This window comes from Bolinopsis microptera, chromosome 1, assembly GCF_026151205.1.
Source record: "Bolinopsis microptera isolate Bmic1 chromosome 1, MBARI_Bmic_1.0, whole genome shotgun sequence".
NCBI classification, from domain to species: Eukaryota; Metazoa; Ctenophora; class Tentaculata; order Lobata; family Bolinopsidae; genus Bolinopsis; species Bolinopsis microptera.
Genome location: NC_087072.1, coordinates 25,353,699 through 25,380,664, shown reverse-complemented (window position 1 = coordinate 25,380,664; position 26,966 = coordinate 25,353,699). Strand labels below are relative to the sequence as shown.

Sequence of the window (26,966 nt, the reverse complement as noted above, 5' to 3'; positions counted from 1 at the left end):
CAATATAAGGGTAACAAATAACCGTTCACACTTTTATCAATCTTTATATCGACGAGAATGCTATATACTTATATAACCGTTCACACTTTTATCAATCTTTATATCGACGAGAATGCTATATACTTATATAATAGTTGTTAATGATTGCAAAGAACTAAAGATGGGAATGCCGGTAAAATACGATTTTCTACAATGATGAATGATCGATTTAAAAAAAAGTACGACTGTTAATATAATTTGTTAACAAAATCTAATACAATGCAGCTTCTTTTGTCTTTGCCAAAAAAAGATCATTATCTGCGAAATAAAATAACCAGTATGAAACACAAGTCATGAGCCTGAACAAGTAATATCAAAGAAAAAAGTGGCCATTAAAATATTTGGTTTTAATTTATAAGTTATTAACCAGCAAACAATGAAGATTACTTACAAGTAGCTGATAGAAGATACACTGTTACTACATTTCATGTAAGTCACGTGATGTCACTTACATTTGACGTAAGGAAAGGGCTGGAACTCGTCCCTTACATCCTGGAAGTTAGAGGGCAGTATCCGGATAGGATGGACAACATCCTCGTTATCACTATTCTCACTATCACCCCGTCATCTGCTGTGCTAACGTCGTCTACTGCCAGGAACGGCTGAGCAAGAGTTAGAGTTTAAATATCTAACTGTCAATCTCTTGACGAACCGTTCTATTCTTTTGGGATCACTCACATATTTCGTTGGCCGAATTGCCACCGTAAGCTTTGAGAAACCCCGTAAGCCAGGAGAAGGCATCCCTCCACCGGCCCCCGTAATCATCTACTCTTACTTTTCTTATTGTATCACAGATACTCTCCCCTGTATATCATAAAGAAACATCAGAGCCACCGTTGGTCCGTTAAAGCTCTAATGTTAATTCAATGGATGCGCTAAAATCGAAGCCAAAACTTTACTTAACTTGAATGTGGCATTTTTCAGCTTCAGTTAATTTACTAATTTTAAATTTAGAGTCGAAATGAAGAGATGATGATTTAAGAATCTTAGTAAGACTACCTATTTTAGAGATGTGCCAGTCAAAAAGGACTAGTGAATTGACAGTTACTTTGTTCCGAATGAATTAATTTGAAATATCTTCTTAATTCAGTACCTATAGTAAAAAATGTAATTTGCTCAGTGTCCAGTGGTGGTGCAAAGAATGACTTGTACCTGTGCTGTTTCTACGTGGTCACAAAGTGGCCTGAATTAAATCTAAATCTTATGATATTGTTATTATCTTAACAGTTACTGTTGTAACTTAAGATTTTAAATTTGTATTCCTTGTATTCCTTGTATTCCTAACTAACATTCTCCTTCCCCTTCTCCATTCAGATCCTATACACTAACTTTGAGTAGAATAGTTGCAGGAATCCCTGAACAGATGAGCTGGTTAGGAAGACCACGAGACTGCCGCGTGACTTACCACGAGACTGCCGCGTGACTACCACGTGACTGCCTCACTTGCATATTTACTGGTGTTGCATTTCTATGTATTATTCAATAGGGCTGTTTCTTGATCATTCTTTACATTTCTTCATATTTTTGTTTCCGTAAGTTCGAAGTTGTAGTCTCTTCAATAAAGGTACATTATTTACCGCAAATTATATATCAAGCATTAATTAAAATAAGTTATCTGACATGCTGCTAGTGAGATTTAATTACTCTCAAAGCTTATATTATCATTACCAAACTCCATTATCTGATAATATTATAATTAACTTTGTTAAAGGTCTACAGGTTCCTCCTTTCAAATGCGCCTTATACTCCTGACATTGTATTTGCTCCACATTGGAGTGTCGTTGGATGAGAAACCTGGTTTTAGGGTCCAAGTCAGTCAGAAAGGAATCGATTACGGTATGTGATTTGTCAATAAAGTGGTAAAATTTTAGCCATCGCGGTGGTAATTGTAATGTAACATGATATATCTTTATAAAACCTTGTATAATCATAGTAATTCAGTTGTAATATTGAGGTGTGCGTATGGATTACCTTTTATAATTCATACTCTGGTGGATTTTTGCGGAATTAAAGAGCACTTCTCAATCGGTAATCCCAGATTCTTCATTATAGTTTTTCTTTCAGTTCGGGATGTGCTGCTTCCTTTGGCAACTGACGCGATTAAAACAGCGAAAATATCCGACACGGAAAATAGAGTAGATAGTCCAATCGGACACATTACCTTTAAAGTTTACAAGTAAGTAAGGTTTTAGTAAGGGGAACTTTCTGTTGTGGAGGTTTTAGTGATGGGAACTACTAGAGTGAAAATGATAACGGAACTGAAAATCTTTCACTATCAGAGATTAAAAGTTAACAATATTATGAAAGTAATATTATATATATATCAATCTTTAGCAGGAATGAAACTGAACGGCATTTTAGTCGACCACAGCACAGATATTTTGTTGTGTTTCAACGTTGGTAACCAAACTTTCCCAAATTTACAAACTGTTGATTCCAGTAGTAGAGAAATATTTTCAGCGCAAAAGTAACTGAAGTTGACATTTCTCAAACGTCTGTGAAGCTAGGAAGTCCTTCAGATGTCGTGGCTACAATCCAAAATGCAGTTTTAGCTGTGGGTACTCGTTCGAAAAAAAATTGTTGTTCTTATAATATGTTCATCGCGTTTGTACTTTAAAATATATTTAGTCATAACGTGTGTCCTAATAAATATTATATTGATAATAGAAATGCTGATCATGATTCATGAGTACTACTTTGATACAAACAAAGCCACAAGAAGGCTTCAAATATCTATTGTTCAGTTCTTCGTTAAGTTTGTCAACCCTTACTAAACTGTCCCAGGTTAATGCTGATTGGCACTACAGGAAGGATCATTGGCCCAACCTAAGCGACCACGGCAGGGTCGAGATCACAGCTTCTAAGATATCCATTAACCTGGATTTACGAATTGGTACATGACGTTTATATTTTTCAAACTAGTTAATAGTTATATTAGATGGATGAAGCACTAAACTGGATACTAAAATCGAATGATACAATTTTAAGCCGCACAGTCTACTCTTGATATACGACAAAATTTCGTAAATCACAGTTCATACCTCCAGACTCTAGTTATTACCACATAATAACCATAAATATCATCATTAGGAACTACTGATAAAGGAGAACCTCACGTGACCTCTGAAAGTTGTACGTTTGATGTTGGCAATGTTGACGTCACGTTCCACGGTGGCTGGAGTTGGCTTTACAACTTGTTCAGTGAGACTCTCTCTGATTCTCTCAAGGAAGGTATTCAGGGTCAGGTTCGTACAATGTTTATATATATTCAGTGAGACGCTCTCTGATTCTCTCAAGGAAGGCATTCATGGTCAGGTTCGTACAATGTTTATATATATTCAGTGAGACTCTCTCTGATTCTCTCAAGGAAGGTATTCAGGGTCAGGTTCGTACAATGTTTATATATATTCAGTGAGACTCTCTCTGATTCTCTCAAGGAAGGTATTCAGGGTCAGGTTCGTACAATGTTTATATATATTCAGTGAGACGCTCTCTGATTCTCTCAAGGAAGGTATTCAGGGTCAGGTTCGTACAATGTTTATATATATTCAGTGAGACTCTCTCTGATTCTCTCAAGGAAGGTATTCAGGGTCAGGTTCGTACAATGTTTATATATATTCAGTGAGACTCTCTCTGATTCTCTCAAGGAAGGTATTCAGGGTCAGGTTCGTACAATGTTTATATATATTCAGTGAGACTCTCTCTGATTCTCTCAAGGAAGGTATTCAGGGTCAGGTTCGTACAATGTTTATATATATTCAGTGAGACTCTCTCTGATTCTCTCAAGGAAGGTATTCAGGGTCAGGTTCGTACAATGTTTATATATATTTAGTGAGACTCTCTCTGATTCTCTCAAGGAAGGTATTCAGGGTCAGGTTCGTACAATGTTTATATATATTCAGTGAGACTCTCTCTGATTCTCTCAAGGAAGGTATTCAGGGTCAGGTTCATACAATGTTTATATATATTCAGTGAGACTCTCTCTGATTCTCTCAAGGAAGGTATTCAGGGTCAGGTTCGTACAATGTTTATATATATTCAGTGAGACTCTCTCTGATTCTCTCAAGGAAGGTATTCAGGGTCAGGTTCGTACAATGTTTATATATATTCAGTGAGACTCTCTCTGATTCTCTCAAGGAAGGTATTCAGGGTCAGGTTCGTACAATGTTTATATATATTCAGTGAGACTCTCTCTGATTCTCTCAAGGAAGGTATTCAGGGTCAGGTTCGTACAATGTTTATATATATTCAGTGAGACTCTCTCTGATTCTCTCAAGGAAGGTATTCAGGGTCAGGTTCGTACAATGTTTATATATATTCAGTGAGACTCTCTCTGATTCTCTCAAGGAAGGTATTCAGGGTCAGGTTCGTACAATGTTTATATATATTCAGTGAGACTCTCTCTGATTCTCTCAAGGAAGGTATTCAGGGTCAGGTTCGTACAATGTTTATATATATTCAGTGAGACTCTCTCTGATTCTCTCAAGGAAGGTATTCAGGGTCAGGTTCGTACAATGTTTATATATATTCAGTGAGACTCTCTCTGATTCTCTCAAGGAAGGTATTCAGGGTCAGGTTCGTACAATGTTTATATATATTCAGTGAGACTCTCTCTGATTCTCTCAAGGAAGGTATTCAGGGTCAGGTTCGTACAATGTTTATATATATTCAGTGAGACTCTCTCTGATTCTCTCAAGGAAGGTATTCAGGGTCAGGTTCATACAATGTTTATATATATTCAGTGAGACTCTCTCTGATTCTCTCAAGGAAGGTATTCAGGGTCAGGTTCGTACAATGTTTATATATATTCAGTGAGACTCTCTCTGATTCTCTCAAGGAAGGTATTCAGGGTCAGGTTCGTACAATGTTTATATATATTCAGTGAGACTCTCTCTGATTCTCTCAAGGAAGGTATTCAGGGTCAGGTTCGTACAATGTTTATATATATTCAGTGAGACTCTCTCTGATTCTCTCAAGGAAGGTATTCAGGGTCAGGTTCGTACAATGTTTATATATATTCAGTGAGACTCTCTCTGATTCTCTCAAGGAAGGTATTCAGGGTCAGGTTCGTACAATGTTTATATATATTCAGTGAGACTCTCTCTGATTCTCTCAAGGAAGGTATTCAGGGTCAGGTTCGTACAATGTTTATATATATTCAGTGAGACTCTCTCTGTGTCTCTCAAGGAAGGTATTCAGGGTCAGGTTCGTACAATGTTTATATATATTCAGTGAGACTCTCTCTGATTCTCTCAAGGAAGGTATTCAGGGTCAGGTTCGTACAATGTTTATATATATTCAGTGAGACTCTCTCTGATTCTCTCAAGGAAGGTATTCAGGGTCAGGTTCGTACAATGTTTATATATATTCAGTGAGACTCTCTCTGATTCTCTCAAGGAAGGTATTCAGGGTCAGGTTCGTACAATGTTTATATATATTCAGTGAGACTCTCTCTGATTCTCTCAAGGAAGGTATTCAGGGTCAGGTTCGTACAATGTTTATATATATTCAGTGAGACTCTCTCTGATTCTCTCAAGGAAGGTATTCAGGGTCAGGTTCGTACAATGTTTATATATATTCAGTGAGACTCTCTCTGATTCTCTCAAGGAAGGGATTCAGGGTCAGGTTCGTACAATGTTTATATATATTCAGTGAGACTGTCTCTGTGTCTCTCAAGGAAGGGATTCAGGGTCAGGTTCGTACAATGTTTATATATATTCAGTGAGACTCTCTCTGTGTCTCTCAAGGAAGGTATTCAGGGTCAGGTTCGTACAATGTTTATATATATTCAGTGAGACTCTCTCTGATTCTCTCAAGGAAGGTATACAGGGTCAGGTTCGTACAATGTTTATATATATTCAGTGAGACTCTCTCTGATTCTCTTAAGGAAGGTATTCAGGGTCAGGTTCGTACAATGTTTATATATATTCAGTGAGACTCTCTCTGATTCTCTCAAGGAAGGTATTCAGGGTCAGGTTCGTACAATGTTTAATGTTTATATATATTCAGTGAGACTCTCTCTGATTCTCTCAAGGAAGGTATTCAGGGTCAGGTTCGTACAATGTTTATATATATTCAGTGAGACTCTCTCTGATTCTCTCAAGGAAGGTATTCAGGGTCAGGTTCGTACAATGTTTATATATATTCAGTGAGACTCTCTCCGATTCTCTCAAGGAAGGTATTCAGGGTCAGGTTCGTACAATGTTTATATAATATATTCAGTGAGACTCTCTCCGATTCTCTCAAGGAAGGTATTCAGGGTCAGGTTCGTACAATGTTTATATATATTCAGTGAGACTCTCTCTGATTCTCTCAAGGAAGGTATTCAGGGTCAGGTTCGTACAATGTTTATATATATTCAGTGAGACTCTCTCTTATTCTCTCAAGGAAGGTATTCAGGGTCAGGTTCGTACAATGTTTATATATATTCAGTGAGACTCTCTCTGATTCTCTCAAGGAAGGTATTCAGGGTCAGGTTCGTACAATGTTTATATATATTCAGTGAGACTCTCTCTGATTCTCTCAAGGAAGGTATTCAGGGTCAGGTTCGTACAATGTTTATATATATTCAGTGAGACTCTCTCTGATTCTCTCAAGGAAGGTATTCAGGGTCAGGTTCGTACAATGTTTATATATATTCAGTGAGACTCTCTCCGATTCTCTCAAGGAAGGTATTCAGGGTCAGGTTCGTACAATGTTTATATAATATATTCAGTGAGACTCTCTCCGATTCTCTCAAGGAAGGTATTCAGGGTCAGGTTCGTACAATGTTTATATATATTCAGTGAGACTCTCTCTGATTCTCTCAAGGAAGGTATTCAGGGTCAGGTTCGTACAATGTTTATATATATTCAGTGAGACTCTCTCTTATTCTCTCAAGGAAGGTATTCAGGGTCAGGTTCGTACAATGTTTATATATATTCAGTGAGACTCTCTCTGATTCTCTCAAGGAAGGTATTCAGGGTCAGGTTCGTACAATGTTTATATATATTCAGTGAGACTCTCTCTGATTCTCTCAAGGAAGGTATTCAGGGTCAGGTTCGTACAATGTTTATATATATTCAGTGAGACTCTCTCTGATTCTCTCAAGGAAGGTATTCAGGGTCAGGTTCGTACAATGTTTATATATATTCAGTGAGACTCTCTCCGATTCTCTCAAGGAAGGTATTCAGGGTCAGGTTCGTACAATGTTTATATGTAATATTTTTAATACTTTCAACACTACTATATAACAAATAATTTGAGATAATGATGTATAATAAAACGATGCAAAGAATTTCGAAGATCTAATCAACACTGGCTTTTAATGTGTAGAAGTACAGCTAAAGAATATATAATATATATACACTTCCGTTTTTAATTTCCTGCAAAGTTGTTAACAGGCAACATACTGATTGAATGACACAGAGTAAGATACAATAGACCTATAAAGGTTTGTTTCAGGTGTGCCCGTTGATTACAGATGAGGTCAACAACGATCTGAACAGTATATTGGACACTTTAGAACTCCAGTCAGATATAGATGAGAACTGTTATATCGACTATTCTCTTATACAACCACCGTTTGTCACCAAAGAGGCCCTTTTTGTCGATGGAAAAGGTAAGTTTTATTGCTGGGGGGGGGGGGGGGGGGGGGGGGGGGGGGTATTGCTTTCACATTGACAAACAGTGAAACATACCTACATATAAAATATATATATGATTTGGTCAGGCGGAGCTAGTGGTAGAAAAAGTGATCTGATCGAGGAAATCGGATTACACCACCTATACAATCGGAAATATTACATCATGGTATCTTTCCTCTTAACACCAATGATTTGAAACTCGAATGATTTCAATATCTCAGGAGAAATATTCGATAAATCCGACCCAAAAGAGTGTCCGTCCCCTAAACAAGACATGCCTGAAACAGTGGACAGTGAGAGGATGGTCACACTTTGGATAACTGAGTACATGTTGAACACTGCTGGATACGCTTACCAGACCGCTGGCTTCCTCCAGTACAACCTCACCAGCGATGATGTTAGTTTTTATTGAACTTTGATCTGATAGCGTTTTATATACTCATGTGGCAGTTATTTTGTATCGATATTTCCACGAGAATGCTATCAAGACTTCGGGCTCATATTTCATCTGTTGACGTCAATTGATACACATTTATAGAATATCGTACTCGATTTCAGTAATATCCTGAAGACACCTTTCTGATAAACAGTATTCTAAACTTCTGTAATTTAGAGTGTGTTAAACAGTGAATCTTTTTACTTCAGATTCCTAGTGACAACCCCATCAAGTTTAAGTTGACAACTGAATTTTTCAAATTCTTCGTTCCTGATCTCAACAAGGCTTACCCTGACAAAAATCTTACCCTCTGGATCTACGCTACAAAACCAGTCCTTTTCAATGTCAACAAAGCGGGTAAGCTGGCCGGCTTTAGTTTAATTGATGTAATATTTTGAACAATTGAAATTCGACTATTTACCACGAAGCCATGATGATTAAGGAAACGTTTTTACAGTTATTGTCAATTTGCGGGGAAAATTTCTATTCGTAATTCTTCAAATTCAAATTCAAAAATTTTGGAAAGATTTAACCATCATTTTGACTAAAATGTTTCACAAATTCATGTTGTTGCTCCTGCGTTCTGCTCCTTCACCTTAACAGATGAGTGTAACACAGATCTCTGCCTCCTTATCTTTATCCTTTGTTCGAACGTTCCGCCATTTTGGTCCATATCACTAAACTTTCCGCCAGATTCTTCCACCAGGTTCCCACACGTAAATCTATCACAAAGGGCAGAAATCAGCTTATCCCGTTCCGTCTCTTCATTTGTTGTCAAGCTGGTGTCTTTCTCCTTCTTTCTGCTCCGTTCTTCTCTTAACCGTCTCCTGAACCAGATGATGAAAGGGAAGAATATGGCGAAGTACGGAAATAAGAGAGGCTGCGCTCTGATGTAATCCTTCAGGAGTTTGCTGCGAGCATATTTCCATTCAATGTCACAGTTGTCCTTGATTCTATCGAAAGTGCTTCCAAGGATGCCTATGAGCATGTTGAGTAGCAGCACACACGAAAGAAGAATGTATAAGATGAGAATGATGTTGATGAAGACTGTTGTGCGAGCTTCGTGTTCCACTGCCAAATTCTGAAAATTGTTTTAGTCGTTCTTTAATGCAAAGTTAGGAGATTTTGAAACAAATTCAATACAAATTACAAATAGAACGAGTATAATCAAAACAAGATAACCCACCACAACATCAAGAAGTCCAAAAGTTGACCACATGATATTCCTCATAGTGTCATAAAAGGTCTCGAAAACAGCTGGAGCGGTGACCTCCCCCTCGGGATGGCTGTGGTTGTATGGTAGCAATGTGAAAATGTGGTCTTCAGCACCGTCAAAGAATATTGCCACTGAGCTTTTGAGTTCCTTGTTCCATCGGTGAATGCTTATCGTCATGCTGTAAATCGCTATTGATGTTCCAAAGATTACTGTAAGCAATAGGATTCCGAAGTTTAGTACATCTATTACTAGGTACTTTAGTGCAATCATCATTGTTCCAAGTGATTTAAAGACTTCCAAAAGACCTAGAATCCGCAACGTCAGGATAAATTCTGCAACCGCATACATGTAGTAAACATTCATGGAATCTTGATGTGATCGCATCAGATCTCCTTCAGTCGCCTTGTAGTCAATTTTTTCCTTCTTTTCTTTATGTTCCTTCAGAAGGCCATCAACCCTGTACTGAATCATCACATTGTGGACGGCTCCCACGCATAGCATAACTATGACAATGATATCTACAATATTCCAAAAATGCCGGAGGTATCCCCAACCTTGCTGCACCAGGAAATCTATTTCAATGATCAAACGAGATAAGACACAGAAATAGAGCAAGTAATCCGTTCCCCCAACTTGGTATTTTCCATCTGTAGGAAAAATACAAGCGCATATCAGTATCATCAGGAAAATCAAGTAGTTCAATGCGTCCGTAATGAAGCACATGCAAGGAGTGAACTTCAACTTGAGGAGTTCTGCGAAAGAAGACTCCATGAACTTTATTCCTCTGGGAAGTTCGACCAGAAGTAACTTCAGAAAGAGCAATGGTAGCATTATCGGACTAGCAATGTACTTTAATGCTATCAGGGTTTTACCATAAAGAAGTGTGTTGTTAAAATCTCCATTCCAACTCTCATTGATGATCTGTTGATTGAATGGATGGGAAACAAACTGTTTCTTTTCCTGCTTGATAGCCGTTTTCAGCAGATTCTCCGGGTAAAGAATAATTTCTTTAGCATCCGTCATCTTATCACATTGGTCCAGAAACGTATACGCAAATGTGTCTGCGTTCTCAATCAGCAACTCGAACTCCGTCTCAAACTCGTTCCTTACGTGTTTAATCCTCTTGATATCGTTAGAAACGCGAAATGCTGTCTTTATTGGGTCCCTGCATCTCAAGTACGCATCGTCAGCTAACAAGAAAATCAAAGGCCTTGAACAAAAACCGATGACATTGTTCTCTCGAAGCTTTTCCTGGGAGTCATGTCTCAAAGATGATGTCAACCTCACAACGGCTGTTTCAAGATCACCTCCCTCATGTAGGAGAGAGTTTATGGTTTCTTTGTCATACCTGTTCGCAGCTATGCTCAGGGGCATATCCCCATTCTGGTTGGCATGATTAGGATTGCCACCGTAGCTGAGGATTATCTCGACCATCTTGCAGTCAACCTTAGCCGCCATGATCAGAGTGCTGTTTCCTTTTCCATCCTCCTTGTTAGCCAGATTTAATGTTGAGTAGTGAAATGCTGGGCAACCCATCTTAGGAAAGCTTTTAGGCAAGTTTCCATAAACGATATTTTATGATCGGCGCCGATAATCGCTTATTGAGCGCTTTTTCGGCGCTTTTAAAAAAAAAAACCGTTTACAATCGCTTTTTTTACGATTATAAACGGTTCAAAAAAAATCGCTTATAATCGACTATAATTGGTGTCATAATTCAAAAAAGCGCTTTTTTAAATTTAAAAGCGCTTATAAGCGCTTATAAGCGCTTACTAGCGTCGCTGAGCGATTTGAAAGCGGTTTTCCAGTAGGATTGGCGCCAAAAACGGGTGGATAAGCGGTTGGCCGGATAAGCGATTCGTAGGCGCTTTTTTGAACCATTTATAAGCGATTATAAGCGCTTATAATCGGGGTGCAATTTAGCTGTTTGTAAAGCGCAAATAAAGCGCTTATAAGCGCTTTTAATATTGAGTCAGGAAAACGCTATATTACATCTTATAACCGCTTATAATCGATTATAAGCGTTTTTTTAGAAATCGCTTATAACGGCTAATTCATCGCTATTTCACCGCTTTTACCGCTTTTCCTATCATCCATGGCCAGGTGAGCAGGAATTGAAAAGCGCTTATAAGCGCTTTTTCGATGCTGCCCCTAGCCTGGTCGGAACGGGGTAGTGCCCGGAATTTAAAAGCGCTTATAAGCGATTTCTCAATTCCCCTCAACCTGGTTGGAACTTTCATGTGCTTTTCTGAGCAACCTGGGGTGCACCGGCAGAGTCAGGATTTAAAAGCGCTTATGATCGCTTTTCTACCGCTTTTCCTATCACCCATGGCCTGGTTGGCAAGAATTAGAAAGCGCTTATAAGCGCTTTTTCAATGCTGCCACTAACCTGGTCGGAACGGGGGAGTGCCTGGAATTAAAAAGCGCTCATAAGCGCTTTTTAAATGCTGCCCCTAACCTGGTCGGAACTGGAAATCAGAGTGCCCGCTTATAAGTGCTTTTCTGAGCAACCTGGGGTGCACCGGCAGAGCCAGGATTTAAAAGCGCTTATGATCGCTTTTCTACCGCTTTTCCTATCACCCATGGCCTGGTTGGCAAGAATTAGAAAGCGCTTATAAGCGCTTTTTCAATGCTGCCACTAACCTGGTCGGAACGGGGAGTGCCCGGAATTAAAAAGCGCTCATTAGCGCTTTTTTAATGCTGCGCTTATAAGCGATTTCTCAATTCCCCTTAACCTGGTCAGAACTGGAAATTAGGCTATCCATTATCGGTATGAAATCTTTTATCTAGATAAACAGATAAAAATTTAGGTTTTATCTAGATAAAACCGATAAAACCGATAATTTTTCTGTTGAAGGCCAAAGCCAAAATATTTTCCAAATTTCACAAAAACTGATTGTCGACTTTTATTACTGTTTACCAGTAATCTTGCTAAAGTACAACTTCCTTTCTTTTAAAAATATTAGAGCATCTGTTTTCTTCTCCGGGGAACAATAGTGTACAAGTTCTCTTCAAAACAGTAGACCAAGGGTTTCCTTCTCCTGAGAACAGTAACGCACTAGTTCTCTTCAAAACAGTAGACCACCGGTTTCCTTCTCCTGAGAACAGTAACGCGCTAGTTCTCTTCAAAACAGTAGACCACCGGTTTCCTTCTCCTGAGAACAGTAGTGCAACAAATACCAGTTCTCCTCGAAACAGTAAAACATTTAAAGTGATTCAGTGAACCGTTTCCTTATCCTGTGGATAACTTGGAGCAACAGATTCCTTCTCCTGAAGACAATGTTTCACGCCTAGAACACTTACGGAATTTAATTGAGTGCCCTGCCGGTATTTTTGACTCTCGTTAACAGTAACATGCTCGTTCCTGTCTCCAGAATGGTTGTAAGGTAGAACGCCAGCACCCTAGCCTCAAGATAACAATGTCAATAACTTTCTCTAGACTTCTACAGTTCTACAGTTCTACAGTTCCATAGGTATACAAATGTAAATAAACCTCTTAAGCTCACATTTAAGTAAACTACCTCTTCTATCATACTATAAAACGTTTGGGACTGTTTCTTGGATTACTTGGGAAGGCAAAAAACACTAATATTTCTTTAAATTTTACGGTATTGTGGCAGTTTTTTCGGTAATTTCTAGTGAATTTTTATACCGATAAAAATATGTTTTATCTAGATAAACAGATAACCTTTTTTAACGAATTATCGGAGATAATTATCGGTTACGATTATCGGAGTGGATAGCCTACTGGAAATCAGTGTGCCCGCTTATAGTTATAAGTGCTTTTCTGTGCAACCTGGGGTCACCGGCAGAATCAGGATTTAAAAGCGCTTATAGGCGCTTATGATCGCTTTTCTACCGCTTCTACTAAATCGCTCGCCCAAATTTTAAGGAAATTCTTGTGAAAAGGCCCTTTGGGGCATGAAAGTGATCTATATCGGTGTATTTTTGGACGCTGATTCCGAATCACCCCCTATGACGTAGGGTTAAAATGCTTCCCTGGAGAGTTATGGGCAAAAAACCGTTTTGGTCACGTGACAGGCTAGTAAAATACGAATTCGATTGTTTAGGGCCCGGGTTAGGGTTAGGCTTGTGGAAAGGGTTATGGTTAACTTCGGGGTTATGGTTAGGGTTAGGGTTGGGATTAGGATTTATGTAAAACCGTTTTGTACGGCTGCAAAACCATAAAAACCAAAGTCACGTGAAATTTTTGGGCGAGCGAATTAGTAAAAGCCGAGTTGGACTCCAATATATGGAACAAATATTTTACGAGTGTCACCCGTCAATTCTCGCAATCACATTCAACATTGCGCTTCGCTAGTTTGGTAAAAATTCACCACTAGACTGGGCCTCGCCAAGCTGTGAATTGAAAGATTGACATCGCATTGTGAGTCAATATTTTATTTTGTCTCATGTTAGTTCATGCTGTAAAATGGGCATATCAGCTTGTTTACCGATTCACGATTACCGCGCAATTGTTTAATTTACTTATGACTATGTCACGACGCGACCTGAATAATACAAATAGACCCAATACCCATGGTTAACAGGTGATACTCTTAATTGACGGATGTTACTCGTCTAAAGTAGCGCGCGCCGCTTTCTTCTCGAAATGCCACGATGGCACGTGCTATGTCGGGCCAGACCAGTAACATTAGGGGGTGCACGATAAAAATAAACTTGCTCGGATTTAAAAAATTTTTGTACCACTGTTTTCTAGAGAGTGTGAGGATTTCCACAATACCAAATTTGTCATACCTTTTTGGAAAGATCAGTGAGTTTTGCCTAGGTGCCATATTTGATGGTGCGCGGCTTTTGGAGCAAAAGTAGCTGTAAAAGTTGCGTAATTTGACCAAATTCGTCCAAATTTGACCATTTTTGTCGTATTATTCGGATATATCTCCAGTTCCTTGAATGATATCATTCTGGAAATTGGCGACGACCTTCCAATAGGGCTTTCACAACTGTCCGAAAAATTTGGTGGATATCAGAGTTGATATAGTGATCAAATTGGGGCAAAATACGCTGTTTTTAGTTGTAATATAATGTCTGATGGTTGGATATGCTTTAAATTTTTCGGACACTTTCCTTGTAAGTCTATGAGTAAGCTTACCAATTTTTGTTGCAATTGGAGGTCGGGAAGGATACTCAATATCTATTTGTTTGAAGAAAATTGTGCTGGCCAAAATTAGCGCTAAAAAACTATCCTACTATACAGTCGGCACGCGCGGCTCACTGTTGATGGCGCACTACCTATCTGGATAGAGCAACGGCAGCACGAAGGCACATGGTTAAGTTAGGTGCAAAATAATCGAACATGCAGAAACTCTTAGCTTTATTGCATTGTATATCATGTGTACGCTTATTTTTGTATAAAAACCGCGACCGGCTCTTGCTAATTCGCTCGCCCAAAAATTTCACGTGACCTTGGTTTTTATGGTTTTGCAGCCGTACAAAACAATTTTACATAAACCCTAATCCCAACCATAAGTGCATAACCCCGAAGCTATCCATAACCCGCGTACCTTAACCCAAACCCTAACATGAGCCCTAAACAATCGAAATCATGTTTTACTAGCCTGTCACGTGACTAAAACGGTTTTTGCCCATGTAACTCTCCAGGGAAATATTTTTACCCTACGTCATGGCGGGTGATTCGGGATCAGCGTCCAAAAATACACCGATTTAGATCAATGTCATACCCAAAGGCCTTTTCACAAGAATTTTCTTAAAATTTGGGCGAGCGATTTCGTAGGAGCGATTCAAACGCGCAATCTTGCGCGGTTTATTTGTTGCAGTTTTACTATCTAATAACCAAATTTTACAAGCTATCTCACTCTCAGCACGCCTGCACGCGCACGGCTTTACTAGCGTATTTACCTGGGGACCTCAGGCTATTATGTTCATAAACATAAATAAAACCGAATAGAGATTAGGCGGAATGACAGGCTGAGCGCGGCCCAGTAACTAGCGTATATATACATTACTTTTTTCCTATTGGTACTCAGCGTGCACTGCACTTGTTTTTATGTCCACGATTGATTATGAACAAGTACGTGAATGCTGGTCACGCACACACTAACTTTCAATGAGCACCGCACTTTTTTCAGACGTCGTGATTCGCTCAGCCCGACTAGAGATTCCTTGGAATGACATAAACAGGCCTGTCATACTCGTTGACAGACTGAGCGTGGCCCAGCGCAATAATTTAATTTCATATGCTATATTTTTCTTTTGCAAGTTCTGAATGTGAAGTGTGTATGACTGATGACGCAGCGCGCATCGACCGCCACCAGGACAACCACCACCATTAACAACATATAAATAAACGCTTGCAAGTGCTTTACAATTTCTGACAATTATTGTCGGAGAACTTTGCCGCGCCGTGCACTTAGCCTTCTTGCTTGGCTTCTAGATCGCCAGTCAAACAACTATGTTTAAATCCATGTTGATAAATGATAGATAAATCGGTAAAAACCAGCAATAAAAAGTGATTGTAATCGCTTATAACTTATAACCGCTTTTCAAATCCTTAGGTGCCCATGGGTGATGGGAAAAGCGGTAGATAAGCGATCATAAGCGCCTATAAGCGCTTTTAAATCCTGACTCTGCCGGTGCACCCCAGTTTGCTCAGAAAAGCACATACGAGTGGGCACTCTCCAGTTCCGACCAGGTTGAAGGGAATTGAGAAATCGCTTATAACTATAAGCGCTTTTAAATATCGGGCACTCCCCCGTTCCGACCAGGTTAGGGGCAGCATTGAAAAAGTGCTTATAAGCGCCTTTTAATTCCGGGCACTCCCCCGTTGCGACCAGGTTACTGGTTAGTGGCAGCATTGAAAAAGCGCTTATAAGCGCTTTCTAATTCCTGCCAACCAGGTCATGGGCGATAGGAAAAGCGGTAGAAAAGCGATCATAAGCGCCTATAAGCGTTTTTAAATCCTGACTCTGCCGGTGCACCCCAGGTTGCACAGAAAAGAACTTATAAGCGGGCACTCTGATTTCCAGTTCCGACCAGGTTAAGGGGAATTCAGAAATCGCTTATAAGCGCATATTAATTCCAGGCACTCCCCCGTTCCGACCAGGTTAGGGGTAGCATTGAAAAGGCGCTTAAAATTCTTGCCAACCAGGCCATGGGTAATGGGAAAAGCGGTAGAAAAGCGATCATAAGCGCCTATAAGCGCTTTTAAATCCTGACTCTGCCGGTGCAACCCAGGTTGCACAGAAAAGCACTTATAAGCGGGCACTCTGATTTCTAGTTCCGACCAGGTTAAGGGGAATTGAGAAATCGCTTATAAGCGCTTATTAATTCCAGGCACTCCCCCGTTCCGACCAGGTTAGGGGCAGCATTGAAAAAACGCTTATAAGCGCTTTATAATTCTTGCCAACCAGGCCATGGGTGATGGGAAAAGCGGTAGAAAAGCAATCATAAGCGCCTATAAGCGCTTTTAAATCCTGACTCTGCCGGTGCACCCCAGGTTGCTCAGAAAAGCACATGCAAGTGGGCACTCTCCAGTTCCGACCAGGTTGAAGAGAATTGAGAAATCGTTTATAAGCGCTTTTTAATTCCGGGCACACCCCCGTTCCGAACAGGTTAGGGGCAGCATTGAAAAAAGCTTATAAGCGCTTTATAATTCTTGCCAACCAGGCCATGGGTGATAGGAAAAGCGGTAGAAAAGCGATCATAAGCGCTTTTTAATCCTGACTCTGCCGGTGCACCCCAGGTTGCTCAGAAAAGCACTTATAAGCGGGCACTCTGATTTCCAGTTCCGACCAGGTTAGGGGCAGCATTTAAAAAGCGCTTATGAGCGCTTTTTTATTCCGGGCACTCCCCCGTTCCGACCAGGTAAGGGGCAGCATTGAAAACGCTTATAAGCGCTTTATAATTCTTGCCAACCCATGCCATGGGTGATAGGAAAAGTGGTAGAAAAGCGATCATAAGCGCCTATAAGCGCTTTTAAATCCTGACTCTGCCGGTGCACCCCAGGTTGCTCAGAAAAGCACATGAAAGTTCCAACCAGGTTGAGGGGAATTGAGAAATCGCTTATAAGCGCTTTTAAATTCCGGGCACTACCCCGTTCCGACCAGGCTAGGGGCAGCATCGAAAAAGCGCTTATAAGCGCTTTTCAATTCCTGCTCACCTGGCCATGGATGATAGGAAAAGCGGTAAAAGCGGTGAAATAGCGATGAATTAGCCGTTATAAGCGATTTCTAAAAAAACGCTTATAATCGATTATAAGCGGTTATAAGATGTAATATAGCGTTTTCCTGACTCAATATTAAAAGCGCTTATAAGCGCTTTATTTGCGCTTTACAAACAGCTAAATTGCACCCCGATTATAAGCGCTTATAATCGCTTATAAATGGTTCAAAAAAGCGCCTACGAATCGCTTATCCGGCCAACCGCTTATCCACCCGTTTTTGGCGCCAATCCTACTGGAAAACCGCTTTCAAATCGCTCAGCGACGCTAGTAAGCGCTTATAAGCGCTTATAAGCGCTTTTAAATTAAAAAAAGCGCTTTTTTGAATTATGACACCAATTATAGTCGATTATAAGCGATTTTTTTTGAACCGTTTATAATCGTAAAAAAAGCGATTGTAAACGGTTTTTTTTTAAAAAAGCGCCGAAAAAGCGCTCAATAAGCGATTATCGGCGCCGATCATAAAATATCGTTTATGGAAACTTGCCAGCTTTTAATCTTTGCCCCCTTCTCTGCTAAAATACTCTCCACATCTGCGTGATTGTGTGCCTTTATCTTCTCGAACAACTCTTGGTGCTCCATATCATGGTCTAGTCCATCCCATTTTAATTTTTTCTCATACTGTTCCATCAAAGTTTCAAGTTCCGGTTGTTTTGAGCCGGTTGAACTCGGACGTCGGTTTCTGTTTTGGTTCATTCTATGATCAATTTGATATGTGGTTATTGAAATGAAAAAAAACAGGACTGCTGAAAATTCCACCATTATTTAAATATATAACGTATCAATTGTTGATTTACATAAAAAATGAAGATCGAATTGGTAAAGCGAAAATAAATACAATGATATTATACTAAACCTCATTTTTATTATTTTATTGAGATAAAAAAGGAGATTTGTTCCAAAAACCTCAGCAAATGGCCATAATTCCCTGATACTAGAAGTTTAAGTCTAATCTCGAGTTTAACCAGTATATCGTTAAATACATATACTATTGTATTGTACATACTATAAGTACAGACACACAGTGTATTAAGAGGAAACAAACAGAGAAGCTTAACCCTCGAGGAAACAACACGTGATACTAATAAAATAAACAGTACGCTTTACACTTTATGTATTCACAATTAGTTCCTACACAAACTACATAAACTTATCAAGCAGTAATAACCTGGTGCTCAAGGTCAAGGAATTAATATTATAAATCATTTCTGAATTATTTATACCACATAAATTAGTTACTTATTTAGTGTGAATCCCTCGTCAAATGAGACCTAATATTAATCAGATCAATCATAATATGATAAATAATATGATAAATAATATTATTAAATAATATTATTAAATACTATAATTAAATACTAAGATAATATAAATTTCCCCTGTCAGGAGTGAGTGGTAGAGCAGAGGGAACAATAACTTGGCTGGTCCATGTTAACGATACTTTAGTTCCTGCCTTTACCCTGGACGCTCAACTTGATCTTTGTGTTAATCTCAGTGTGCAACTTGGCGGTAAATCTGACTTATACCTTGATCTCATCACTGTCGAGTAAGTTCAAACACATTTTATTATAGGGGGCCGGGGAGGGGCATATTTAAGAATAATAAGCGGTAAGTAATAGTAAGCCACAAAACGGATCATAATTCAATTAGTGTATCGTAGTGAACCCTAACTTTATTTCATAATTAATAGATAATTTAATTATCTGATAACTATAACTCTATATAAGTTACAGTTTAATGGTTATTGGTTAATATTATCATAGCCATTCCGTAGTAGATCCTGGGTAACACGACTCTTGTCCGAATCCGTAATTCCCCGCCCCCCCCCCCCCCCCCCCCATTATAATATTTGAAAAAGTGAAATCTATGTTTTTAAGACTAGTCGTAGTTTCAAATCATTCTCTTTACTATAATAAATTATGTCGTTTTCGTGGTCTTTACATAGAGTTAAAAAACATAACTCTCCTATAAATTATGAATTTTCAGGCCGTTCATACAGCTAAGGAGTTCAAACATTGGAAACTTCTCAATAAGTACGCTCCAAACATTCCTCAAATTCTCTCGAGGGATCATTAAAGACTTTGCAAATAGCAATCTCAAGCACGGAATCCCACTTCCTGCAATCGATCACGTTAATTTCTCAGGATTTGACTTTCAACTCGATGACGTAAGTTGAAATAAAACTGATGCTAAATAAAAAATTTTATAATTTTTTAGCCGTCACTATTGTAGTTCATCGACACATCACACATGGACCTGATTTAGGAAATATACTGTGTGACCCTAGCCTACGATCTTATAAATTTGTAAAAATAAAATGCTCCTTTATTCACTAACTATTGATATTACATTCCTTAAATGTCGGAATATTTTTCCCGTGACCCTGCAATAAAAGCTCAATATTGCAGAGTTTCTTCTGTGTAAAGTTGTATTCTGAGTAGATAAGGACCCTGAAATATGATACCCTACACTGTACCTATAGAGTAATTATAAAACTCTACTATTATAAAATATTCAGCAGACATGCTGCCGATAAGAATTCAATGACAATTTAGAATTATATGTACTATTTACTAACATTTATAGATAATTTGTTCAGGGCTACATACGGATTCACAGCGACATAGAATATGACCCTGATGATAAGGTATCGGCTGAAAGAGAGCACCATACACTGTTCGAGGATGGTTTTAAGTGTGAGATGAAAAACAAAGAAAGTTGGAAGGAGATTGATGATATGATAGGTTCTGATTTCTTAAAAGAAATGTTGGCTTAGTTGAACATACTGGTGAACAAATATAGATTACAGATACGTTTTATAGTTCACGCATGATTTGATTGGTTATGGGCTTTTCTTGGCCAATTTTTATGCTCTATGTGGTGAAAGGAGTGGCAACCAATTTTTTTGTCTTATCTAGGAGTTGAATTCATATTTTAATTTATAACCAGCCGATTGATGCATTAAATATTGTTTATAAATATTAGGCATACGCATTTTTAGACATTTTTGACTTTTTAACTTTTTTTCGAGGAATTATTTGATTATTTGATCATCATTACCAAATAAAATTAAATAATGACTAATGATTGCTTATTACAAGATTCTTATAATTTTCCTTTGAACTTTGATTGAATAACCATATCAATGATTTTGGTTTAGTATGCAGTTAGTTGTTTCTCTTGGACGAGTTATTTGTAATTTATCACACCGTCGTTATTTTTCACTAACTATTGATATTACATATTTCTCCCGTGACCCTGCAATAAAGGTCAATATTGCAGAGTTTCTTCTGTGTAAAGTTGTATTCTGAGTAGATAAGGACCCTGAAATATGATACCCTACACTGTACCACTGTCAGCATGAATAAGAAGTTGTTACTTTGAAACGTCGTTTATCCTAACAGTGCAATATCATTTGTCGCAAATCAGAATAATCAGAAACTATTTGGAAAAACCCAAAAACTGTCTATTGTACCTATAGAGTTATTATAAAACTCTACTATTATAAAATATTCAGCAGACATGCTGCCGATAAGAATTCACTGACAATTTAGACTTATATATACTATTAAGCCGACTTAAATAACATTTATAGATAATTTGTTCAGGGCTACATACGGATTCACAGCGACATAGAATATGACCCTGATGATAAGGTATCGGCTGAAAGAGAGCACCATACACTGTTCGAGGATGGTTTTAAGTGTGAGATGAAAAACAAAGAAAGTTGGAAGGAGATTGATGATATGATAGGTTCTGATTTCTTAAAAGAAATGTTGGCTTAGTTGAACATACTGGTGAACAAATATAGATTACAGATACGTTTTATAGTTCACGCATGATTTGATTGGTTATGGGCTTTTCTTGGCCAATTTTTATGCTATATGTGCTGAAAGGAGTGGCAACCAAGTTTTTTGTCTTATCTAGGATTTGAATTCATATTTTAATTTATAACCATTCGATTGATGCATTAAATATTGTTTATAAATAAGGCATACGCATTTTTAGACTTTTTAGACATTTTAAACTTTTTCAACTTTTTTACGAGGAATTATTTGATTATTTGATCATTAATACCAAATAAAATTAAACATTGACTAATGATTGATTATTACAAGATTCTTATAATTTTCCTTTGAACTTTGATTGAATAACCATATCAATGATTTTGGTTTAGTATGCAGTTAGTTGTTTCTCTTGGACGAGTTATTTGTAATTTATCACACCGTCGTTATTAGAAGCTCATTCGAAGGGAGATGTACTGGTAATTGGGATCTAAGATGATCTTATCTCATTTACTGTTGTTGTCATGTGATTTGACTGGCGGATATACGGAACGCGCGGCGCCCATCCAAATTTTAGTGATAAAAGTGTATCAGAATGTAGCACAAATCAATCCAGTGTGCATATATGCATGCATGCTGCTAGCTGAGCGCGCGCGCTAGTATGGCCTGCACGCATTGCTTGCATGTACCATCTACCATGAACGCTTCTTTTTACCCTTGCACTTCCTATCGAAAAGTCTGTTGACATAGCCTCTCATGCTTTGGATGTTATTTAAAGATGGCTAAAACAGTCTGGTAGTACTTCTATATACGACCAAGAATGGTCATGTTAAAGAATTTCTCAGTTCAGTGATAATCTCCTACTTCAAGTAGCTCTACTTAGCTATCAGGGGTCCCATCTTGCACAAGTGTTTTCAAATCTTCCCGAATTGAAGGACAAATTAATTATGTATTATTTATTATTTTTGAGCCGTACACTAATATGTCCGGCTTTTGTTAGGATTTCTAGCTAAAAAACTCCGGTTTTTTAAATAGAACAGATACAAAATAAAAGACGAATTTCCTACAAATAAATATAAATATTTATTAATGATAGAAAACAGCTCTCGGCCAAACCAGCTACCGTAACATCAAATTTTTATAAAAAACGAATGCTCAAGTAACAATTCGGTGATTTTGAAGTAGTCATTTACGTCAAATGCAGATGAAGAATTGGCCATTTTTCAACTATATCTTGTACCAAAGATCAGATTTTAAATACCATAATTTTATGTACATTATACAACAAATACACAGTGCAATCGAATGCTTTGCTTAAACAAATAACGTGAAGGTAATTAAGGCATCATTTAGAACATGTAGAGGCATGCCAGGGTCACATTTTAACCGTTTCTTTCATACTGTCGGTAATGTCTCGGTACTTGTAGGTATGTATAGTAGGATAAAAATAGCTGATTGATGATAAGCGAGGTATTGGAAATGTAGGTACCAGTCTCTTATCGATTCAGAGGTCTCTGCGTTACCGTTAATCTAATTACAAGCTCAAATTCCATTGTTAAGCTCGAACAAACCCAGCTTCAGCCCAAAATTTAAGCATGCATGTGAGGAAATTGGAAATAAAAACGCGTGTGCGCGCAGGAAAATGTGCAATTTTTTTCAACGAAAATAATTTCGCGCGTGCCATTTTAATGAGAAATTTGACTCTTTTGTCCCGATACTGAGCCAGACAAAACATTACTGGCTTTGTCTGGTGAACCAGTCAGCTCTTCCTATGGCGTCGCCTACATTTCCAACGCAATGTTGTATTACAGCAGTAATATAAAACAAAAGCGATTAAAAATGTTTACCATTAAAAAGGGTGGTTGCTTAAGAAATAATTTATTACTCTGAAAGCCCTAGAATACGAATTTAAAATGTTTGTTATGAAAGACCATGCTACTAGGTATGTCAGGTATTAATATATCGGAGTTTCTATAATAATTATTATATATAGCTTTTTCTTTCAAATACAAACCATTAAATCTGAATTAAAATATTAACAATAAACCTCCATGCAAGCCAACAATTCGTTTATCTCTTCCAAGTTCCTCTCTCTCTCTCTCTCTCAGTCTGTAAGTCAATATGACGTAACCAGCCACGTGACGTCAACTCCATCAGGGCGCAAACCTTCATCTCTATCACAACAAACCGTTCAGTGGTTTAATCTCTTATTTTCCAGTGTCTCACACATCAGTCTGGAATCTGTTAGCGTCAGTCAGCTGTGAGGCACTGGCGAGGCTGTGCTGCGAGCCACTGTTCTTGACTGTGCTGACTGTGCGAGCAGGCACCACAGGATGAACCGGCTTGGCAGGAGCCAACTCTTTGAGGCTTGTGTAATCGCTAGTGTCCTCTTTTGGATCCTTCTCCTGACTGGTTGGGGGACCGTACGCAAAGTTTAAACTCCCCTGCAGCATATCCCAGGATTGGTTTGGCGCGGAGGAGCCATCGAAACTCCCGTCAAACCGAGCTTTGGGTCCCTGAATATTGATGCTCTGCATGGTGAGACCATCACTGTGTACCTGCTGACCCTGCTTGATAACTGTTGGTAGGTTCTCGTAGATATCTCCGTTATCAGAGTCTGGAGAGAGGGAGGCTTCTGGGGGTGCGCGGGTCGAGTCTGAGTTAGGCTCCTCTAGATTATCATACTCTGACTCCAACCTGAAAATATGTAGTGGTCAGATTATGTTCATAATATTCTGGTAATATTTAGTCTACTAATGAGCTCCTTCAAAATATGGGTTACGACATGGATTAGTTGGATCGTCATCTTGGATGTGTTATAAACCACTAATTGCTGTGCTAACTCGGCCAAATTTGATGATTAAACTTAGCATCGTTCAGATGGGTATATAGAAGTTTAAAATGTTACTGTAAACTTTACTCCAAATCAACACCAAACATGCCCAGCAAAGCAAGAAATTTCCCAGAATGACAGTAAATTCCTACTATCCATTTATGAGCCACACCCTAGAATAGGTCGAGATTGATATTGATATCTTACTTTGAAAATGAGATTTGTTGGAGAGAAATGAGAATATTACATACCTAGCTTTAAGTTACATACCTAGCTTTATATGAAGTTACATACCTGGCTTTAAGGTTGAGTTTTCTCTCTTCCTCGCTGATTACGTAATAACGACCCCTTACATACCTGGCTTTAAGGTTGAGTTTTCTCTCTTCCTCGCTGATTACGTAATAACGACCCCTTACATACCTGGCTTTAAGGTTGAGTTTTCTCTCTTCCTCGCTGATTACGTAATAACGACCCCTTACATACCTGGCTTTAAGGTTGAGTTTTCTCTCTTCCTCGCTGTACACTACATACCTGGCTTTAAGGTTGAGTTTTCTCTCTTCCTCGCTGTACACTACATACCTGGCTTTAAGGTTGAGTTTTCTCTCTTCCTCGCTTTAAGTTACATACCTGGCTTTGAGGTTGAGTTTTCTCTCTTCCTCGCTGTACACTTTAAGTTACATACCTGGCTTTAAGGTTGAGTTTTCTCTCTTCCTCGCTGTACACTACATACCTGGCTTTAAGGTTGAGTTTTCTCTCTTCCTCGCTGTACACTACATACCTGGCTTTAAGGTTGAGTTTTCTCTCTTCCTCGCTGTACACTACATACCTGGCTTTAAGGTTGAGTTTTCTCTCTTCCTCGCTGTACACTACATACCTGGCTTTAAGGTTGAGTTTTCTCTCTTCCTCGCTGTACACTACATACCTGGCTTTAAGGTTGAGTTTTCTCTCTTCCTCGCTGTAAGTTACATACCTGGCTTTAAGGTTGAGTTTTCTCTCTTCCTCGCTGTAAGTTACATACCTGGCTTTAAGGTTGAGTTTTCTCTCTTCCTCGCTGTAAGTTACATACCTGGCTTTAAGGTTGAGTTTTCTCTCTTCCTCGCTGTAAGTTACATACCTGGCTTTAAGGTTGAGTTTTCTCTCTTCCTCGCTGTACACTCCACTACTTGATAAACTGTCGTTATTATTGTACTGTCTATCCGCACTGTTACGTCCTGAAAACACTGCACTGTTACGTCCTGAAAACACTGCACTGTTACGTCCTGAAACACTGCAATTTGATATAAGTTATTTTAAAATTCAAAGTTTATAAATAGAGCCTTTTTCTTGTCGCATCAAACGGGATCAATAGAAATTTACCCAAGAAAACATTTCAACTATGCGACTCATAAATAATATTCCAATCCGGATTTTACATATATAACATTTGTTAAGTTTTAATTGCCTCACTAAATTTACGACCATTGTGTTACTCTTATAAATTTGATATATGATCACAGAACATATTTTAATACTGTCGACAAGATAACAGAAATTATTATATTCAAGGTAATAATAAACAAAAGAAAGGTACCTGATGGAGGATTGAGCTGTTGTGGCTGCCAAACCATGGGGTTGGTCAGTATAGGGTTATTGTGGTGGAGGATACTGTGTTGATGTAAACTAGATATGGGGTGCTGGATGTTGGATATGGGGTGCTGGACACCAGACATATGGTGGGGGATGGTCGTGATGGGATGTTGGACGGAGGAGATAGGGTGGTGAACCAGAGGGTGCTGCATGCTGGAGATAGGGTGCTGGAGACTGGAGATGGGGTGCTGGAGAGGGATGGAGTTGTGCATCCTGTTCTTGGAGGACGGAACTAGGTTCTCGTAAATCGGAGTTTTAGAAGACATGATGCTCGCAACCTCAGAATCGTATCCACTGCAACTGTTGTTTGGTTTTTGAAAATCTTCAACACTTTTACCGTTATTAATCACAATCTATACAAAAAGAATCTTCTAGAAAACATAACTGACGTCAGTTCTACGGATCCAAAGTAAATAACCAGTAAAAAGTACCAACCTGTCTTTGCCAGGAACACTGTGATAAGTATCGTAACCACACCTGGACCGAACTGAGTGCATGTAGGACTGAGGTGTGATCAGCATCCTCCTACTTCCTCCTCCTCCTATTGAGTCGGGGTTCTGTTCTATAAAACCTAACATCCACGTACTCCTGAAACAAGCGGGAGTTATTGTTTGTGGTTATCATACAGGGGGACTTAAAACTGCAGAATTCAGACCAATGTGATCCTTTAATCCCCATATTAACTACCAATGTCTTAAAGATATGTGCTACCCTCACGGTTACTATGATATCGAGACAAATATGGTACTTATAAGTTCTGCTCTATGGTCGTGACGCACAGCAATTGCACGAGTTAACTGAATGTGGCGACTGGCGACCCCACAGTTAGCAACCTATAAACCAGGACATATAAAGGGACAGTACGTAACGGTTTGAATACCGAGAAGAACAAGCTGCGGCCGGTAATGGGAATTAAAGACCATGTCGAGGTCCTCTCACCAGAATGCCGGTAAAGGACTAAATACTGGCCGGTTAAGGGGGGGGGGGGGGGGGGTCTCCCTGATAACACACCCGGTTAAAGTCGAGCACTGAGAAATGGAGACTTACAAGGTAGAGGTAATACCAGTCAGATTGGTACGAGTTCTTACTTGAGTATTAAAACTGCAAAGTTATAACTACGGCTACAATTTGATAGATTGGATAATAGAGGGCACTGCACTAAGTAAGATAATTTGAATTCTGTAAAATACCTGATTAACTGGTAGATGT

At 38.8% G+C, this 26,966-nt stretch overlaps 3 protein-coding genes across 5 annotated transcripts in view; 1 reads left to right on the top strand and 2 right to left on the bottom strand.

Moving 5' to 3' along the window:
* LOC134826129 (uncharacterized) overlaps positions 1-26,966 on the bottom strand; it is a 365,739-nt gene that overhangs the window by 254,211 nt on the left and 84,562 nt on the right. The window contains exons 12-15 of one of the 3 annotated variants that reach the window (XM_063838411.1): positions 26,193-26,345; positions 25,702-26,057; positions 25,246-25,351; positions 22,358-23,995 (exon numbers count right to left, since the gene is read on the bottom strand). In XM_063838411.1, coding sequence (XP_063694481.1) covers positions 23,521-23,995; positions 25,246-25,351; positions 25,702-26,057; positions 26,193-26,345 — 1,090 coding nt within the window. In that variant the 3' untranslated portion in view covers positions 22,358-23,520. Of the gene's footprint in view, positions 1-22,357; positions 23,996-25,245; positions 25,352-25,701; positions 26,058-26,192; positions 26,346-26,966 lie in introns of those variants that run through there. The other 2 variants (XM_063838413.1, XM_063838412.1) reach the window with 2 other exon arrangements.
* LOC134823522 (bactericidal permeability-increasing protein-like) lies at positions 1,520-20,679 on the top strand. Its single transcript, XM_063835015.1, has 12 exons — positions 1,520-1,603; positions 1,751-1,875; positions 2,104-2,215; positions 2,500-2,593; positions 2,824-2,932; positions 3,130-3,284; positions 7,462-7,639; positions 7,886-8,061; positions 8,310-8,457; positions 18,900-19,059; positions 19,500-19,680; positions 20,113-20,679. The coding sequence occupies exons 2-12, from the start codon at positions 1,773-1,775 to the stop codon at positions 20,287-20,289; spliced, it is 1,593 nt and encodes a 530-aa protein (XP_063691085.1). The 5' UTR covers positions 1,520-1,603; positions 1,751-1,772; the 3' UTR covers positions 20,290-20,679.
* On the bottom strand, positions 8,553-10,852 carry LOC134823530 (transient receptor potential-gamma protein-like). Its single transcript, XM_063835029.1, has 2 exons — positions 9,287-10,852; positions 8,553-9,181 (listed from the first exon to the last, which is right to left on the bottom strand). Exons 1-2 carry the CDS (start codon positions 10,850-10,852, stop codon positions 8,663-8,665), a joined length of 2,085 nt encoding a protein of 694 aa, XP_063691099.1. The 3' UTR covers positions 8,553-8,662.

Coding starts and splice junctions, on each gene's coding strand:
- LOC134823522 (XM_063835015.1), top strand. CDS start 1,773: ATGCGCCTTATACTCCTGACATTGTATTTGCTCCACATTGGAGTGTCG. Junction 2,216..2,499: donor ATTACCTTTAAAGTTTACAA/GTAAGTAAGGTT, acceptor AAATATTTTCAG/CGCAAAAGTAACTGAAGTTG. Junction 2,933..3,129: donor TAACCTGGATTTACGAATTG/GTACATGACGTT, acceptor TATCATCATTAG/GAACTACTGATAAAGGAGAA.
- LOC134823530 (XM_063835029.1), bottom strand. CDS start 10,852: ATGGGTTGCCCAGCATTTCACTACTCAACATTAAATCTGGCTAACAAG. Junction 9,182..9,286: donor TTGGACTTCTTGATGTTGTG/GTGGGTTATCTT, acceptor AACAATTTTCAG/AATTTGGCAGTGGAACACGA.